Raw genomic sequence first — 18,537 nt, forward strand, 5'->3', positions numbered from 1 at the left:
ATGACCAATGGGAGGAGGACAATCCCACAAGTGAAGGCATCACCAGGGTGAGCTGGCTACTAGGGAGTAGGGAGGAAAAGTCGAGGAAGTCAGAAGCAGAATGAGCTGAACCAGAAAGAGCAGGAACTAAAGTCACAGTTTCTTTCCCACTGTCATTTTCTTGATGTCAATCACATAGAAAACTTTTAGGGAACTAATACCCAAATGGTTTTATTTTCTCTTTTCCTCATCAGGATGAAAGGATTTTGGAGTCTTTTACTTCAGTCTGTCAGAAAGGTGGAACCTGGGACCATGCAATGCCAAAATGCATCAGTAAGAGGGTGATGCTAATAGTGATGAGAGTGATTTTTTTTTTTACCTCTGATAGAGCAAACTATAAAAAAAGAGAGTCTAAAAACCAAGCGTCTGTCCTTCCAAGGGGGTGGTTTAAGTCCCATGAAGTTGCCTACATGTAAATCATGCTTTCCTCATTTATTGTGATACCAGAAAATAGCAATAGTGATTAGAAATCTGAATGCTCCAGAATCCCGTATTAGAAAAGATGAGAAGCCCCTGACAACACCCTTTATAAGGCTTTTACTTAATGCAAAACAAAAAAAGTATGCAAATATACAGTAGTAAGTTCATTAAAAACTATTGAAATATGATGTTTAAATTACCATATTTCAAATACACTAAATATTTATTGAGCATCTACTATGAGCAAAGCTTGTCTTCTGGATCCTGATTAACTTCCTTCAAGAGGCCTTTCCCCAGTAGTTAGTGCTCCTCAGAATTCCATATTATTTTATATTCATTTTGCATTTCTCTGTGTGTGTCTCTCTCCCCCTTCCTTTCTCCATCTCTGTTTTACTCTCTCCTCTCTTTCATTTGCTTTCTTTCCTTGTCTTTCTCTCTCCTCCTCCTCCCCGTCTCTCTCTGTCTCTGTCTCTCTCTCTGTCTCTCTGTCTGTCTTTGTCTCTCTCTCTCTCTCTGTCTCTCTCTATCTCTTTCTCTCTCTCTCCCTCTCTCTCCCTTTCCCCCTGTTTCTTTTTCTCTGTTTTTCTCCCCCTCTTCCCTTTTATCCCTCTCGGTTTCTGTCTGTCCTTTTCCACTCCTCCCTCTCTCTTTCTCTGCCTTTCTTTCTCTGTTTTTCCCTCTCCCCTCTCCTTTCTCCCTTTCTGTTTGTCTTTCTTTCTGTCTCTCTTTTTCTTCCTCTCCCTCTCCCCATCTCTATTTCTACCTTTAACTTTCTCCTTTCTCCCTTGTTTCATTGTCTCTGTTTCTATCTTGCCTTCCCTCTCCCTCTTCTCTTCCCTTCCCCTTCTCTGTCTCCCTCTCCTTCTTTTCCTTTTCTCTCCTTTCTGCCTCTCTCTCCCTCTCCCCTTTCCTTTCTCCTTCTTTGTTTTTCTCATTCTCCCTTTCTCCTCTCTACATCTTGTTATCTTTCTTCTTCTCCCTCTCCCCTCTCTCTATTTCTACCTTTACTCTGCCTTTCTCCCTCCATCCCTCTGTTTGTCTCTGCCTCTCTGTTTCTGTTTCTGTTTCTCCTCTCTCTCCCTCCCAGCTCTTTGCTTCTCTCTCTGTCCCCCCTTCCTTTCTCCCTCTCTGTCTTTCTCCTCACCTTTTCTTCTCTGTTTCTCTTTCTCTCTTTTCCTCTCCCTTTCCTCACTCTTTATCTGTCCTTGCTCTTTTTATTTCTCTCCCTTCTTCCCTCTGTTCTTTGCCTCTATCTCTCTTTCTCGGTTTTCCCCCCTCTCCTCCTTTCCCCCTCTCTGTTTCTCCTCTTTTCCTCTCTCCCTGTCCCCCCTCTGTTTTTGCCTCTCTTTCTCTCTCTCCATCCCTTTTTCCTCCCCTCTCCACCCTATCTCTTCCCAAATATTTTTCTTGAGGCAGAGATTGTAACCCTTTTTTAGGGTTCTTGTCTTTGCATCCCTACTACCTAGTATAGTAACTGGTACATAGCAGGTGCTTTAAGAAATGTTTCTTGAGTTGAATTGAAGTTAGTCACATGGATCGGCAGCAATAATTCCATGCCATTCATTCATTCATTCATTTCTTCAGCAAATATGTATTAAGCATCAATCGTGCAGTGCACAATACTGAAGGAGATATAACGTTTAGATATGACATCATCTCTGTTCTCATGGAGCACTCTGTTCAACAGGGGCATAAAATACAAACACAGATAAATCCAGCACGTACTGGTACATGATTTGTGCATTAGAAGGGGGCAGAACAGAGAGCCACCAACATATCCTAATAAATGGAGCCGTAAAATTGAAAACAGCCACCCAAGCCCTAGAATCTTTCCTTCTCTGACCATTTCCAGATCTTTGAGTGACACCTCAGAGGACAGGCTCCCACTATTGCCTGCGTGGAAGTTTTTTCATTCTCTTTATAGAAAAAAGCTGGTGATAGAAAAGAATGTGTAGGTCATTAGCCTTTTTCCTATGCGTAGTTCTTTCAAGGTCTTTTCTATTCTAATGTCTAGCCAAGTTATAAATTGAACATTATCCTCAGAGCAGCCAGGTAGACCGTATCCAATTTTCTCCATCCTCTATCTTCATGGTTTCTGCTATCCACCCACCTTCAGGGCTGGCATAGGAGAGCAGAGGGACTCCACAAGTCCTTCGAAATCCCCTTTCTTCGGAAGGAAAAGGACAAGAAGGATCTCATGGACTAAATTCCACAGGGGAAGCAGATTTAGACAAAGGATGGAGAGGACCCCAAAGACTGAAAACTGTGCAGGGAATGTCAGTGCAGGAGAGATGGGGAGCTCCATTCCAGGGAGGAAATAAAGCAGAGCTGCCTAAAGAGATTGATGTAGATGCACAAGGGACTCTTCCACAAACCTGCAATTTAAAAAGCCACGTGCAGATGGAGAGGCAAGGGCAGGTGAGGAAGGATGGAGACAAAAGCATGGCATCAATCTCAAAGAGTGGGGTCAGGAACAGGCAGCTGGGGGGCTCAGTGAATAGAAATACAGTCCTAGAGATGGGAGATGCTGGGTTCAAATTTGGTCTTAGACATTTCCTAGTTGTGTGACCCTGGGCAAGTCATTTTACATTTAATCCCCATTACCTAACCCTTATCCATCTTCTGCCTTGGAACCAATACTTAGGATTGATTCTATGGAAGAAGGTTATTAAAAAAAGGCAAAAACAGAATACCACCAGCCTCTGCTCTTAAGGACCGCACGCTTAGTAGGTGAGCTCATTGTCTAGTGGCCATCGGAGTCTCAGTGGAAAGAAATGGGGATTTGAGCCTAAAGAAAATACTCAGGGATAGGGGTGGGGGAAGAAGGCTGACTGGATTTATGGAGTGGAAGGAGGGACATCCCAGTTGTTTCTCTATCTTTTAGGAAAGGCCTCCCATAATTCAACTTTGTTGCTGTCCTTAGGATGGGGGTCTCACTCTCCAGTATGGCCCCATTCACTCTTTCTTTTGTATTTACACCCTCAGTGCTTGGCACAGTCCTGGACACATAACGATCACTTAAATACTTGTTATTCATTCATCCATGAAGAAAGCATAGATTTGCCTTGTTTTGCCCCAGAAGGCTGAACTGGGATCAGTGGACAGAAAGTGCAAAAAAACCAAATTTGGGATAAAATGTAAGGAATCCATTTCCAGCCATTGGAACTCTCCAGAAGTGGAACTGGCTGCCTCAGAGGGTCACGGGTGCCTTCTCACTGGAGGCCCTCACGCGAAGTGGATGTCCTCCAGTCCCTCCAGGTAGGGGCCAGGCCACTCGGCCTTGAAGGCTCCTGCCAGCTCTGAAGTTCTGGAAAGGCAACCGATCACTTTCCTTAGGAAAGACACGGTCCAAGCCCAATACCTCAGCCTAGAAATGGCGACGCGCCTTTCTGTGGCTTTTATGGGGCAGCAGTTGGGTTTTAAGGCTTCTTTCACAACAGCAGACGTTCAGAGAGATTAGGTGATGCAGTGTGTGTGTGTGTGTGTGTATAAGCTTAGCTAAGTAGGCGAAGACCTGCATTTGAACCCAGATCATTGGCCTCTAAGCCCAGTTCTCTTTTCACATCAATCTTCGGTGATCTTTTGAAGTCATTGTCCAGCAGTCCTCTTCTTTCCTCAAAGATGAATTTTTAAAAATCCTTACTCCCTCTCTTAGAATTGATATTCAGGAGAGGCAGAAGAGCGGTAAGGGCTAGATCGGGGTTAAGTGACTTGCCCAGGGCCACCCAGCTAAGAATCCCCCCGAGCTGCCCCCAGCTCCCAGAGGAATTTGGAGATGCCCCCCGGGAGCAGGAAAATGAGCACTTGCAGGGGGGCTCTCTGCCGCTCTTAGCCTGCAGACCATTTCCATTCGGGTATACGTTCTTTATGCTCTTCCTCCCCCGCTTACATTTATTAGTTGTTGACTGTGGCCCTCCCGATGATCTACGCAAGGGCCGAGTCACATACATCACAGGCGGTGAAGTGACCACGTATGGAGCCATGATTCAATACAGCTGCGCGGGCCCCTTCTACGCCATGAAGATGAATAACGATGGTAAGCTAATTCTGCCTCCACGCCGGGGGTGGACGCTATGGAGAGCTCAGACGCTCGAGGCCGGAAAATCAACTTTAACCAACATTTTGGGCCAAGGCTAGAAGAAAGATTAAAAGGCACTTTCCCCGTTGCTAAGTGAAATATTACAGCTCAAGTGACATTTAATGTCAATTTGCTAGAATTCGAAAACAGATCTTATCCAGTAAATGACTACTCCAAACACACAATATATTCCAAATGGTTTAATTTAACAAGCCAAAAACCTTATCATTAAGCACTTGAGATCTTGATACATATTCAAGTTACACATCTAAAAGGTTTCCACTTTGCAAGCAAACATGGTAATGCAGAAACCTCCTGTTTATGAAATCATGTAAAATGGTTATTCAGACACCCCTATTTCCCACTGATGCTCAAGAGTCAACATCCTTCAAGGTGGTATTCAGACAAATGACAGCCATCTCATACATGCAGTTAATTTAAGCTTTTTTTCTGCCTTTTCAATGATTTGCAGGTAAATATCGGTGTGGGGCTGATGGCTTCTGGAAGAGCTCCAAGGGAGAGAATTCGCTCCCCGTCTGTGAGCCTGGTAATGGAAACACTTAGAGAAGAAATTTATAATTGATGGAGGGCAGAAGAACTTGGGATTAGAACATAACTAGGGCTTTTAGCTGCCGGCGACCGGCCCTTCAGCCTAGTTACTGTTGCCGGCTGAGATTCTCCTTCCTCCCCTTCCAGTCGGAGAGGATGTTAGGTGGCGGCCACACGAGCCGTTGGATTCTGGGTGACCTTTTAACAAGGCGACCATAAAAAGGGAAATGATTTTTTCAGCTCTTCTCTCCCCCCATTTGTAAATCCGCCCTTCCACTGAGTGACTTCCCTTCTGTGTAAAAATGCTATTAAGCCCCTGAGCTAATAACTTGTTGATTATTTCCCTAAGCTGCAGCTTTCGAAGGCATCTCATTTTTAAACATTAATGCAATTTGCCTTTAATAGTACTTTAATTTAAAATTTTTACCAGAATTGGCTCTCAAGAAATATTTGAGCAAAGTGATTAAAAAGAGGTGCCCGAGCCAAAGAAGACGAGGCTAATAAGTGTTATTACCTTCCCGATTTTTTCTTTTGCTTCGATTCTATCATATAACACTTGTAAATTGTTGTTTTTATAAGTATCCTGCCACAACGGCAAGTTGAGAGATGTTGTAATAATCGGAGTTTAGTTAGCAATAAAGACCTCAAGTAAAATGTAGTACTCATAAAAGCCAGCCAGGGAATAATAATTTCTGGACTGTAACTGCCCCAGCAACAACAGTACCAGTGTGGGTGTCCTATTTTTATACATAAAAACAGAGCGAACTAAATGCTCCAAAAGCACTTTGCAAATCTTGACACTTTAATCATAGTACAGTATAGCCAACTGTCCCATTTTTAAAGATGGGAAGACTGAGGCAGCGGCAGGGCTGCCTTCCTACATGCTACAGCTTGATTGCTGGGAAAAATAGTTTAGGCATTTCAATCTTTATGGCCATCATCCTAGAAGCAAGTTTATATAGTCACAAAATGATTTTTAGAATCCTCAAAATTAGAAGATACAGAGGGAAGTTGGGTGGCTCCGTGGATTGAGAACCAGGCCCAGAGACAGGAGGTCCTGGGTTCAAATCTGGTTCAACACTTCCTAGGTGGGTGACCCTGGACAAGTCACTTGACCCCTATTGCCTAGCACTTATCATTCTTCTGCTTTGTAACCAATACATAGTATTGATTCCAAGATGGAAAGTGAGGGTTAGAAAGAGGCAGCTGGGTGACTCAGTGGATAGAGTGCCAGTCCTGGAGTCAAGATGTCTGGGTTCAAATCTGGCTTTGGACACTTCCCAGCTGTATGACCCTGAGCAAGTCACCTGACCCCTATTGCCTAGACCTTACCACGCTTCTGCCTTAGAACCAATGCACAGTATCAATTCTAAGACGGTAGGTAAGGGTTAAAAAAAAAAATAGCTAGGTGGTGCAGTGGATAGAACACTTGGACCTGGAGTCAGGAAGACTGGAGTTCAAATCTGGCTCAGGTACTTACTACCTGTGTGTCCAGTAGTATGCTGGAACAGGTTCAAGAGGGTCAATTGTTATTTTTTCAGTGTAAGCACTCCAAAATTAAAAGCTACAAATTAATAGTTTGATTTATTTTGTTGGTTGTCTAGACTTAAGTGATGGGAGAAAATGATCATGCAGGTTCAACCTGTATCGTGTACACATTTGAGGGGAGGGGAGGGAGAGGTGGTGGTTAAAACGTTTTATTGGCCCACACATATCACTGGATAAGTCTTTTAACCTCTTCCTCAGTTTCCTCATCTGTAAAAGGGGAATAGCAACATCTTGCTCCCAGGGTCGATTGTGACGAACAAAGACGAATAAAGCACTCTGCAAATTTTAAAAGCATTCCAGAAATCGGGACTACCAGTTTACGCAGCATAATCTCCAACTTTATCCCATGTTAATTTGAAAATGATCTTTTTGACACTCCAAATTTTTCTTGGCTTTTTGTCTCATATACATAATTCTGTTTCTTCAACAGTTTGTGGCCTGATGTCCCAGAGACTGGTGCGAGTATTTGGAGGGAGAAAGGCCACGGTGGGCCAGTTTCCCTGGCAAGTCATGTTGACAGGGGAGAGTCTGGCCGGAGGTGCCCTTTTATATGACAACTGGGTCCTTACAGCCGCGCATGCAATACACGCCCAAGATGATCTCTCAACTTTGCAGATCAGAATGGGTGTTCTGAACAGACTCTCGTCTCATTACACTGAAGCCTGGGCAGATGCAGTCTTTATACACGAGGGTTACACACATGACGAGGCCAACTTTAACAATGATATTGCACTGATTAAGTTGAAGAATCACGTGGAAATCAACAGTAATGTCACGCCAATTTGTTTGCCAAGAAAAAATGGATCCCACGTGAACACCAACGATTTGGGAACTGTGTCTGGCTGGGGTAGGACTGAAAGAAATCTTCGTGCTCGACATCTAATGTATGTTGAATTACCAGTTGTTGACCAGCAAACATGCCGAGCTGCATTTGAAAACAAGTCCTCAGGAGGTAAACCTCTTGTACTGACAGACAACATGATATGTGCTGGTTTTCCAAGTGGGGGAAAGGATGCCTGTACCGGTGACAGTGGGGGGCCCTTAGCGTTTCTAGACCCAGAGACCAAAACATGGTTCGTAGGAGGGATTGTGTCTTGGGGGGTGGGATGTGGTGAGGCAAATCAGTATGGAGTCTATACCAATGTCATTAACTATATTCCCTGGATTGAGAACATCATTTTGAATAATTCTTAAAATTCCAATAACTTCTCCCTTAATAGAAAGGGTTAAAAATAAACCTTTACTTAAGAGCAGCTAATGTCTACTTGGAAGAAGTCTATTCAGGAGTGCTTTTCTAATATTGGGCACAATTCCCTTTTTTCCAGCTTCTTTCCATCCAGTCCCCCTTGAGCCCAGCCAATGATCTGAACATGACTCATCATGGTCACTATTGTAGGTTACAATTTCTCTGCATGTTCCATTGTTTGTAAAATGGAGGTGTACACCTGCTCTGTTCCCAAGACCCAAACCGAGACTGTAAAAGTGCTTTGTTGCTGCAATGTACTAAATAAACATAAACAAATTCTAAGGTACAATAGTCTGGGAGGAAGGGCTATCGCACAGAGCATTTATAAAAAGGAACAAAGTTACTCAGAATTTCTTAAATGGCAATGACTGAAAAGCAGAGCCATGTAGGGTGTCGTGTCAGGAGATGCTGGTTTAAAAATTTCTTTACAGATCCTCACCAGATAGATGCACACTGGTCACAACTGTCAAGATCAAGTGCTAGAGATCAGGAGTGTTGTGCAAACTAGGTGTCTAGTGTAAACAATTATGCTATCACGGCTTCCCATCAGTTTCTGTAAACTTAGGGCCTATTTGGAGACCAATGTACTTTAAAAACTCTTCGACCCTATCCCTAAAGCAAGATGACAAGTACCACTATACATTAAGCTTCGCTGTGGGGCACAGAGTAATTAGCTATTTTTATGTATGAGGCATTTCCTATCTAGATGGCCAAGTGTCTTCCACCTAACAAAACCGTGGTTTTCTTTTTCCAGTAAGATTCCAGACACAATTATGGTGGCAACAATAACTTTTATTCAATTAGTTTAAAAATATTTAGAACGAATGCATTTAAAGAAGACCAAATAAGTTTTTAAAACAGTTCTACACCAAATTGTTTAAAAATATATATTTTTATATATTTCAATTTTTGAGGGCAAACTAATACCCCACCATAGCTGTTTAGTCCCATAAATAGACTTTAAGAAGAGACTACTTAACACTGTACGCATTCCATATTGATTCTGGATTTATACAAGTGTAAATAAGGGATTAAAACCATGCCATTGACAAGTTAACTTACCATTGGGTTCCTTGCAGGCTTGCCCGTTTAGTCTTTGGAGGCTCCCGAATACCATTTTAAGTGTTACCATGTTACTGCTGCTGAGTAATAGTGCAAGGGCTAAAATGCAAAATTCAGATGGTACAGGATTTGGACATCATGCAGCTTTAGATGCAGAAAAAAAATTAAAAACAACTCAAGATCCTTTTACAGAGGAAAATGAATAAACAACTTGGGGATTACTTAAAAAGCTAAAGGAAACCATGACTTGTTTGAAACAGCTTGCAAAATGACAAACCTATTTATTGTAACCCAACTAGAAAAAGGCATTAAGAGCAATAACAACACAAGAACTCTAATGCTCTTACATGAAATACAATAAAGAATGAACATATTATTGCTTTCATACTTAACAATGTGGCACAAGAGCCTAATCTGAGTTGTGCAAATCATTTTATTTACATTTAACTATATTTCCACTTTTTGGGGAGAGGGGAAGGTCAAAAACTTTTAATATTCCCCACCCACTGCAGTCAAATAAGAAGAAACCAAGCTAATCTGCTAGGTCATAAACTATCACGTTTCCTAAATGATTATTTTTAGGCACAAGATAAACCTTGTGGTTTCTTCAACCTTATCCCCGACTGCAGTCAATTCTACTTTTCTCATATCTATCTGGTAAGGTGTTTGTACACCCATGTTTCTTAGCTTATCTGCTTTGCTACAAAGCATAAGAGCAATCTTAAATCATTAACTGCACTACCCACTCCTCCCCCAAACCAATCATCCTTAAAGGTAGACATGATCTCCCCAAAGTGGATACTCATACAAACTGTGTAATATCACCGACTGTGCAGAGGCACTAAGGAAAATGGGAGGGTACTGCTTACCATTTTAGGTGAGGTCACCCAGACTCATTAAAAACTAGATTTAAAAAAAATACAAAAAAAAAAACTCATTTTGGACAATGCAAGAACAAATAGCAATTAAGTCTGGGTTATCAGGTGTCAATGCATGACAGGTGATGAATCCATTTGACTTGAGACAACTTTTCAAACATGTTTATTTGAAGCAAAATGAACTATTGCCAAGAAACTTTTATGAAAGTTCCATCTCAAAAGGGCCAAAAAAGGGGAATTAACTGCTATGAATTCTTTGCATTCAGGGCTGCAAAACAAAGACACATATTATTTAAATCAGTTTTATTTAAGAATTTCCAACATTGACAAATCTTCTAAAAAGCATCCAAGCACAGAACACAGAACTGCAGCAAACAGCATTCTTAGGGGTATCTTACAGACATTAGAACTTCCTTCCACCCTTTCTTTGAGACACACCCTGAGCTCACTGGTGGACTCTGCTTCAAAGAAACCCTGCAAAGCACACCACAAGCTCAGTCAATGTTCCCAGTCACAGCCCCCATCATCTTCAGGTCACATTACCACACTTACATATCATTAACAGAAAAGAACACACACCATACAGCATTCACAGCAGTTGACAAAAGGGGAAAAATACAAATAATTCATTTCACTTAACACATTCAACTAGTTGGTTAACTAGGAAGAGAACTCACTTAAAAGTCTTCCAACACATGTGGATGTCCTTTGAATGCAAGAAACATTCGTACATTACTTGCTATCATTGCTCTCTGCACACTCTCTCACCAAAGCCACAGGATCGAGAGACACATCTCGCCAAGTTCAATGCACCACCAAGTCTCTGCACGCGCTCTCTCCTGTTTCTCGCTCATACCATCCTCTCATGCCTCGGCACCACCATCAATCCCACACAAGGTTTCAGAAGTTCAAACAGCCTTCTGGTTCCATAATCACAGCCTTGCGTTCATAGCGTTGATACGACTCCATGAAATAAAGAGTAGCGGATAAAAATGGGACACCCACCGTCAAAGACGCAGCATGTGCAGGGTGAGGAAGTATTCTTGAATGAGAAAGCATGTAGACAGAAGTATTCCTATGGCGGAATATTTACAGCACTACTTTCAATGAAGTGCTTCTTCCATAAACATTTGAAATGAGATGAACTGCAGAGATTAAATGAAGCCTTCATATCGTACTTTAGTATATGAGGAGAGACAGTGTTAAAAAACGAAAACAAAAACAAAACAAAAACAAAAAAAACCAACATCATGACACCATGTTCTCCAGATTGGAGGTTTTTCTAAGGAAAAATCTGTATGGTGGGGATCAAATTAAAACAAGGAGAATGTAGTTCTGACTAATGGTTTCCATTTTGAACATGCAAAGAAATTCACTTGTTGAGAAGTCCAAGATAAAATATCACAGGAGAAAAAAAATTTTTTTTTTATAATCAATTGTAGTGTGTTAAGTTTACCCATCAGGCAAATAGCAGTTCACTTTCAACCATTCAGTATTTCAACCCTTTATGTAACAAAAACTTATAAAATTCCTTTAATTTTTTTCCTCTTTTCCTAAAGAAAAATGTCAAAAATACTGCTGAATATACTGCACACCAAACAAACTGATTCTGAAAATTTTAGTACATATGTATTTTACAATATACTTACCATGAGTTTAGAAAAATTTAATTCCCACCACAGTATCAGAACTGTCTACATTCCCCAACCTGATGATTTGGAATCCATGCTTGAACCAAAGCCTCCATTAAACCCACTTCCTGATCCTGCATTTGATGCTGAACCCCAACCAATTGCCGCACCAGAGTTAGAGCCACTATACGAGTTATTTCCAGAACCAAAAGCCTGGTTGGGTTCCCTCTGCATATTGCCTTGACTTTGGTTATTGCCTGATGGGCCTGACTGGTTCTGTTGACTAGCTAACATGCCCATCATACCCCAGCTGCTCTGTAGTGCTGCCTGGGCTGCAGCCATCATAGCAGGGTTGATGCTGAAAGCTCCAAAATTCATCCCTCCACCCATGTTACTACCTTGGTTGTTTCCCAAACCAGCTCCACCCCCTCTACTGTTACCAAACCCACCCTGATTTCCAAAGCCACCTGGATTACCACCAAATCTTCCACTTCTTTCTAACTGCCTATTGCTATTATGCTTAGGTTCAGCATTGGATATATGTACGCTGATTCCTTTAATGATCAAGTCCTCTCCACAAAGAGATTGGGCAACCTATAAGAAATAAGGGATGCAAATAGAAGAAGTTAAATTCTGCTTTTGAATGGTTAGAAAACAGTATTAAAGTCAAGACTTAAAACCATTACTTAACGTAAGAAAAAAGCTCTCCCTAATCCCATGCTATTAAAAAACACCTTTTTAAAAATAAGCTTTAGTAAAAGCAGCAGATTTTCTGGTTAATTTGTTTTCAGAAGACATCATAATACTGCCATCATTTGAAATGCATGCATTTGCAGAATTTTAACATTCACAACAGTGTTATACTACACAAATAATTATCAATTACTTTAAAAAAATACAGTTTAACAACTAGCACCTCACATTTAATATTTTATATTAAAGCCAAGAGATCTTCCTAAGCATGGCAAACAGCTGGATGAATAAAGTTCATGAAAAAAATTACCTAATTAGCAGGGACTAAAATATTGAAGTTAAAAAAAGAAAAATACCTGATCATCTGCAAATGTAACAAAGGCAAAGGCCCTGAATGGTTTGGGAATGAAGACATCTACTACTTCTCCATACTGGCAAAAAAACTGCCGCAACTCATCAGCAGTCATGTCTTCTGTACAGCGCCCGACAAATACCTTTCTGCTTCTCAAGGGCTCATCTGGGCTTTGCTAAGCCAAACCACACAAGAAAAGAGCAAATGAGAAACTGCCAACAACTTAAAGAATGTACTTTATAAAGTTCATGGCTGAGAATGTCAAAGGTTATTTGGCTGATCTGCTGGGTACCCCTTATGTATGATGATGAAGACCGTGTTTTCCCAATTATGAGGCCTTTCCCTTGAAAAGTTTCTATGTAGAATCTAACTCTAAATTTTGGGAACATGTCTAGATTCTAGCAAGACTTACTATTTAGTAATGGTCTGGCAGAAAGTAGGTGTCCCAAATGAATAAGGTAGGTCTTTCTAATGAAATGAAATGAAATGCATTCTAATTGTCACTAAGTATGTGTAAACAAAGGTCCTGGAGCCCCCAAAGAAGGAAAAGGATAGTTAAAGGCAAAACTTGGGCTTAATGCCTTTTTATTGGGGGAGGGTTTTTTTTTTTTATCTCCATTGAAATTACAAGTTTAAAAAAAAAAGGTTCTATAATACAAGGAAAAAAAAGAGAAAAGTACCTTGGAATTAGGAAGTTTACAGTCACACCACCGTCCATCTATCATGTGGCGCTGTGACATTACTTTCACCTGCGTTTCATATTCCGTAAAACGAACAAAACCAAATCCTTTCGAATGACCAGTTTTAATGTCTTTCTTGACCTAAAAAAAAAGTTTTTAAAGCCACACCAATAAAATTACAGGCACAAATAAAAATATTGTATCCAATCACAAAAGCTAAAGCAAAAGAAGACAGTGCTAGATGACAGTAATTGGGAAAAGGGATTCATAACAATATTGTTATGAAACAAAGTATGGCTACAAACAATGTGCAGAACCTCAAATTAATCCTGAACAGAACATTTAAACAGACACTGTCGATTTTGCAAAGTCAAAGTCATGTTTGAGCATTTATATTTAATCTTTGGGTCTCTCTGTCTCTCTTGACACTATTTTCGCTTCCTATAATTACTTAAGTGAAAGAGAATCAAGTTCCCCATTCTCTCAATAAAATGTTTAGGACAAGTGGCTTTTATAAGACCCATTTTTTATAGCATGACATGATGCATGACCCATTCACTTTGTAATAATGAGATTTTACTGTACTCAAATACTGCCATTTATGTACCTAAAGCAGAAAACAGAGAAAGTGGACCCTCCAGGTTCTTTTGTATATTTCAACACAGGAAATGTGTATTGGACATGAAGGATGACTCAAATAACGCTGATGGAAATGCCAGAGATCTTATTCATTGGGAAGAGAATGTAGAGGCAGCATAAATTTTGATTAAGCAAAAGCAAGTTTTACCTGCACCATAAGGACTTCTCCAAAAGTGCTGAAATATTCTTTTAGATCCTGCTCCGTTGTTTTCCAGGGTAGACCCAAGACTATTAAATCAGAGGTCTTCTGCACAGCTCTTTTCACTTTGACTGCTGATGAAGCATCTGTTTCATCCATTTTCCTTTTGTTATCTGAACAAATTGAGCAAAATTTTTTTCAGAAATATTTACTCTGAAACAAACTATGATATCCACATGATACTATCTGCTGAGTTTTTGAGATAAAGAGGCTACTCCCTCAAAGGGATAGTTAATCCATTGAAAATACAATCTGTACTTACAAAATCTTTGTACAAAAAGCCGTTGTGCTGGATTTTCTGGTACTACTGATCCCAACCTCTCATTCTGCAATACCTAGCAGCACTATCTACATCTTGAGGAATATCACCTGGTTCTCAAGAACATTTTCCTTATAAAAGTATGGAATGGGGAAAAAACCTCAATGACTGTTTCTGCATAGGAATCTGGCTAAGCACGATAAGTTCTAGCTAATCCTTCAAAATGATGTGCCAGAAAACTAAACGTGCTGATGAAAAGGAGATTCAAGCTTTCTAGATAGTGCCATTAAAGCACTTTTCATGTCCAGGCCAACTTTGGTATATAGTCATGTCTAGAAAGATATGAAGTATTTGAAAAGACATGCAAAAAATTAGTGAGTGAAAACTACTAAACCATCTGAAACCCATAATGGATGGCCACCGGTCAACTTTAAGTAGTATGCCATCTTTCTCATGTCTTCTTACCTCTCTGGAGATTTAGCATCTAAACCATAAAAGGTAAAGAAGAGAGAATCAGCACAATAAAACAATTGCTTCCCATAAGTTTAAAACTTTTTGAACATGTATCGGACTTTTGTCCTTTTTCAAAAGATTTGCTAAAGCAAATTAAGAGAACAAATAAGACTTTACCAAGAAAAAAGATTTAAATCATTTAAGTTTTAAACACTTTAACAGCACCAACTTATGAAGAGCAAACTGATTATGCTCATAGTTCAGTATTACCCTGTCACTCAAACTAGAATTCCTAAAGGTCTTCACTTAAAATTCACAGAATGTAGGGAGTCAGAAAACCAGATAAAATAGAGGACTTTCGTTTCCCAACTACTTTGAGAACTTGAGCCAGTCACTTCCATTATACTACATAGGGATACTATATTTTGTACTATCCCTCTTCCCAGAGTTGTTGAGAAATTAAACAAATAAACTATACAAAACATTTCTGTTGCTTTGTTGCTACATTAATGTTGCTACAATTAAAGCTTGATGGCTTTATTCAAACAGCTGTGTTGAAAGTGAAAAGCATTTCTTTAATAATGTGACATTTTACTGTTGAACAGATGCTCACGTAGATGAAAAGATATCAACTATCTCTTTTAATGGGGGCCTATCTCAAAAGATGCAGTATTTTCTTTGAAGATGTTCAAAATTTGTATCACCAAATGACACAAAAATTGCCAGGACACAATATCCACAAACCTTTTGGGTAGTTGACAACATATACCAGATTTCCCCAGCCAGCATCAGGAGCATGCAGAATTCCTTCTACGAGGCGTACACCTCTCATACACTGAGACACTGGATTGCGGTAGCGGAGCCCACATGCTCCTGGAAACTGAGCAGTAACTGTGGACAGCAACACTGTACCATCATCTTCTGATGGAATCTCGATGGGCTCATCATTTTCATCTTCAGTTACCCGAATATATTCAGACATCTTCACTTAATATCCCTGATAGCAGAGACATGAATAAAAGACACTTTTCATCACAGTAACTTTTATGGCAGTAACAACCAAATAGTTGCTTCCATGGGGATAACTACCCCCTTGCTATATCAGAAACCTATCACTATACTAAGACTAACAAAAAATAAAGAGAGGACTGGTGAAGGGTCAAGGTTAAATTTTCTCATCAGCCTGGAAGCTGAAAATCTTAGAATGAGAAGACCTGAACTCAAAACCCAACTCTGACATTAGAAAGTAATGTGGGAGGGCAGCTAGGAGGCTTAGTGGATTGAGAACCAAGTCTGGAGATTGGGGGTACTTGGTTCTAATCTGACCTCACAGACACTTCTAGCTGTGTGACCCTGGGCAAGTCACTTAACCCCCACTGCCTGGCACCTACCCCTTTTCTGCCTAGGAACCAATAGAAAGTATCGAATCAAAAAGGATAAGTAAGATTAAATAACAATAACCAAAAAGAAGGCAGCTGAGTTCTGGTGCCATCACTTAAGGTGATGTCCAGCCCCAATTCTCCCATTTCTACAAATTGAATACACTGGAAAGCTAGAACTCGAGGGAGTTGCGGTTCTTCAACGTGACTTCCCCAGGTCCCTGGGACAGTAACAAGCACCGAATCCGGGGGGCCTCGAGCTTGCCCCCCAGTTCTACCGTCCATCCGGGAGGCCGTCTAAGACTAGGAGCTCCTCTGGGCGCTTTTGTTTATGTGGATCTTTCCGAATAGTGCCCCAAAATAGTTTCTTAACTACCTGCCTGACCGCCCGTGAGCCTGAAGCTGTCTCGGTTTCCCTGTCTGCCCAAGGAAGTTAAGCCTACCTCCCGGTCGCTGACAGCGGACCTCCCCCCAACCCGGAACCCCGGTAATGGGGTCGTCTGGTGGGGCCAAACTGCTCCTCCGACCGGGCCTCAGCATAGGCTGAGGCCCGCGGGCGGCACGCGGCCGGCTCAGGCAGGTAACCATGGTCACGGGCCCGCGGGCGCGGCGTCACCGACACGTGGGCTTGGCTCGGGCTCCCCTCCCCCCGCAGCGGCTCCCCGCCACCCCCCTCCCGCCGCTCCAACTCCGGCCCAGGCCCGGCCCGAGCAGGCGAGGCCCAGACAGGACGAAGCCGAGGCCAGGTCCTGTTCTCCCCCCACCGCCTCCGGGCCAGCCCGGCACTGCACCGGGGAACCCGAAACTTACCCGCGCGGCCGCCGCTGGGCCCCGGACAGGCGAGCGAGTGGAACACAGGATACTCCTGGTACCGCCGCCGACACCGCCGCCGCTGCGCTCCGACAAAATGGCGCTCGAGCTGCCTCCTCCCCTCGCTGGACGTCGGGCCGGCTCACCGGGAGCACGCGCGTGGGGGGAAACGCCTGGTCGCGGGGACTCGCGACCCCAACTCGAGCCCTATACCGTTGCCTTGGCATCTAGAAACGGCGTGAAAAGATGCGAGTCGGGTTCGGAGCGCGTGCTCATGGTCCAAGAGGCCAACGAGAGACAAGCGATGGCGGCAGCGGCGGATCAGCTTCCCCCACGCGCAGTGGGACACATGGTTCAGCCTGACCAACCGACGCACAGGGTCGGGAGGGAACTCGCGCCCTTTCGGAGCACGCAAGCGCGAGAGCTGGCGGGAGGAGCGGACGCTGTGTTACCTTCCTGTACTCGCTGCTGACCCCACCGGCAGGTGCAACGGAGGCGCGGCTCGGGCGCTGCTACCGCCTTGGCCCATGTGACAGGCTCGCCTGGCCTCGCTGCGGGCAACTTCCGGGATTTTGCTTATCCTGTGCTCCAAACCTAGAATGCGCTTCTTCCTTTTCTCCCACTCTTCAAACTCTTTAGTTTTGTTCAAGACGAAAGTTTAAGAAAGTATTGCCTGAGAGTGCAAACTCCCCACCTTTCCCCACCACGTCCAAGGTCTCTGATCCAGACTATGGATGTCAAACAGCTCATTTAAAGTCTTCTCAAGGCTGTGCATCCTGGATGCATTAAAACACCCTTTCCCCTTTTCCTAGTGCTCCAGATCTGTGAAGACTCCCAGATTATTACAATCTATCCCAAATTAAAGACCTTTTTATCATAACTACTTGGCAGCGGTTTTATTCAGATCAACACTGCCTCAGTTCCCTCATCTGTACAATGATATAGCGGTTTAAAAACCCCTATTTTCTCTTAATAACAACTCTTAAGACAGAAAAATGGTAAAGAAGAATGGTTGCAGACCCGCACCTGGAACTGCCGCATCCTGAGTAAGGGATCCGTCTTTGGACATCAGGCTATTCCTGGAACACACCTGAGCTCAAGGGGCAGCTGTGAAGACTTGATTGATTGATTCAAACAAACAACCCCTCCTGGTTGCCCAGGATTGTTATATATATTGTCTGCAATGCCAAGAGTTGCTCTTTCACTTGAGAAAGAATTTCACTGCTGTTCATTGACCACATATGGCTGCTGACATCATGAATCATTCTATTCAATGAATCCCATCCATGATGGCCCCATAAGATTTCATCTCAAGAAGCCAATTTCCCAAATCAAATTTGGGGGTGGCTATCAACTTTTTTTATGTTGTTTCAACAATATTCATTGATTTAAAAAAAATAACCAGGCTTGGATAAACTTTTTCTAAAACCTAAGCTGGTCCTGGTGTAGACATTTAACGTCATATTCCATTCTGGAATTTCCATGTAGGTAATGAATCTATGATACTTTATCCTGAAATTTCCTCAATTATCCTGAACTATATCCTGAAAGTATTCTGAAATCCTAGAAAAACAACACTGGGATATTGCTGTAAATGTTCAGATGAATCTTTTAAGGTAGTT

The 18,537-nt window shown here is 42.1% G+C and overlaps 2 protein-coding genes across 3 annotated transcripts in view; one reads left to right on the top strand and one right to left on the bottom strand.

Moving 5' to 3' along the window:
- MASP2 (MBL associated serine protease 2) overlaps positions 1 to 7,887 on the top strand; it is a 39,613-nt gene extending 31,726 nt beyond the window's left edge. The window contains exons 8-11 of the mRNA XM_056795776.1: positions 234 to 312; positions 4,358 to 4,495; positions 5,010 to 5,084; positions 7,065 to 7,887. Of these exons, the coding sequence (XP_056651754.1) occupies positions 234 to 312; positions 4,358 to 4,495; positions 5,010 to 5,084; positions 7,065 to 7,828 (1,056 nt within the window). The 3' untranslated portion in view covers positions 7,829 to 7,887. The remainder of the gene's footprint in view (positions 1 to 233; positions 313 to 4,357; positions 4,496 to 5,009; positions 5,085 to 7,064) is intronic.
- A 2,221-nt stretch (positions 7,888 to 10,108) lies between these two features.
- Positions 10,109 to 17,266, bottom strand: TARDBP (TAR DNA binding protein). Of its 2 annotated transcripts, none has more exons than XM_007491435.3 (6): positions 16,916 to 17,266; positions 15,471 to 15,723; positions 13,964 to 14,127; positions 13,177 to 13,317; positions 12,501 to 12,671; positions 10,109 to 12,045 (listed from the first exon to the last, which is right to left on the bottom strand). In XM_007491435.3, exons 2-6 carry the CDS (start codon positions 15,706 to 15,708, stop codon positions 11,515 to 11,517), a joined length of 1,245 nt encoding a protein of 414 aa, XP_007491497.1. In that variant the 5' UTR covers positions 15,709 to 15,723; positions 16,916 to 17,266; the 3' UTR covers positions 10,109 to 11,514. The 2 variants fall into 2 exon arrangements, with proteins under 2 accessions (XP_007491497.1, XP_016277609.1); XM_016422123.2 differs by lacking the exon at positions 16,916 to 17,266 and adding an exon at positions 16,549 to 16,571.
- Between the last annotated feature and the right edge of the window lie 1,271 nt (positions 17,267 to 18,537).

Source organism: Monodelphis domestica, chromosome 4 (assembly GCF_027887165.1).
Source record: "Monodelphis domestica isolate mMonDom1 chromosome 4, mMonDom1.pri, whole genome shotgun sequence".
NCBI lineage: Eukaryota > Metazoa > Chordata > Mammalia > Didelphimorphia > Didelphidae > Monodelphis > Monodelphis domestica.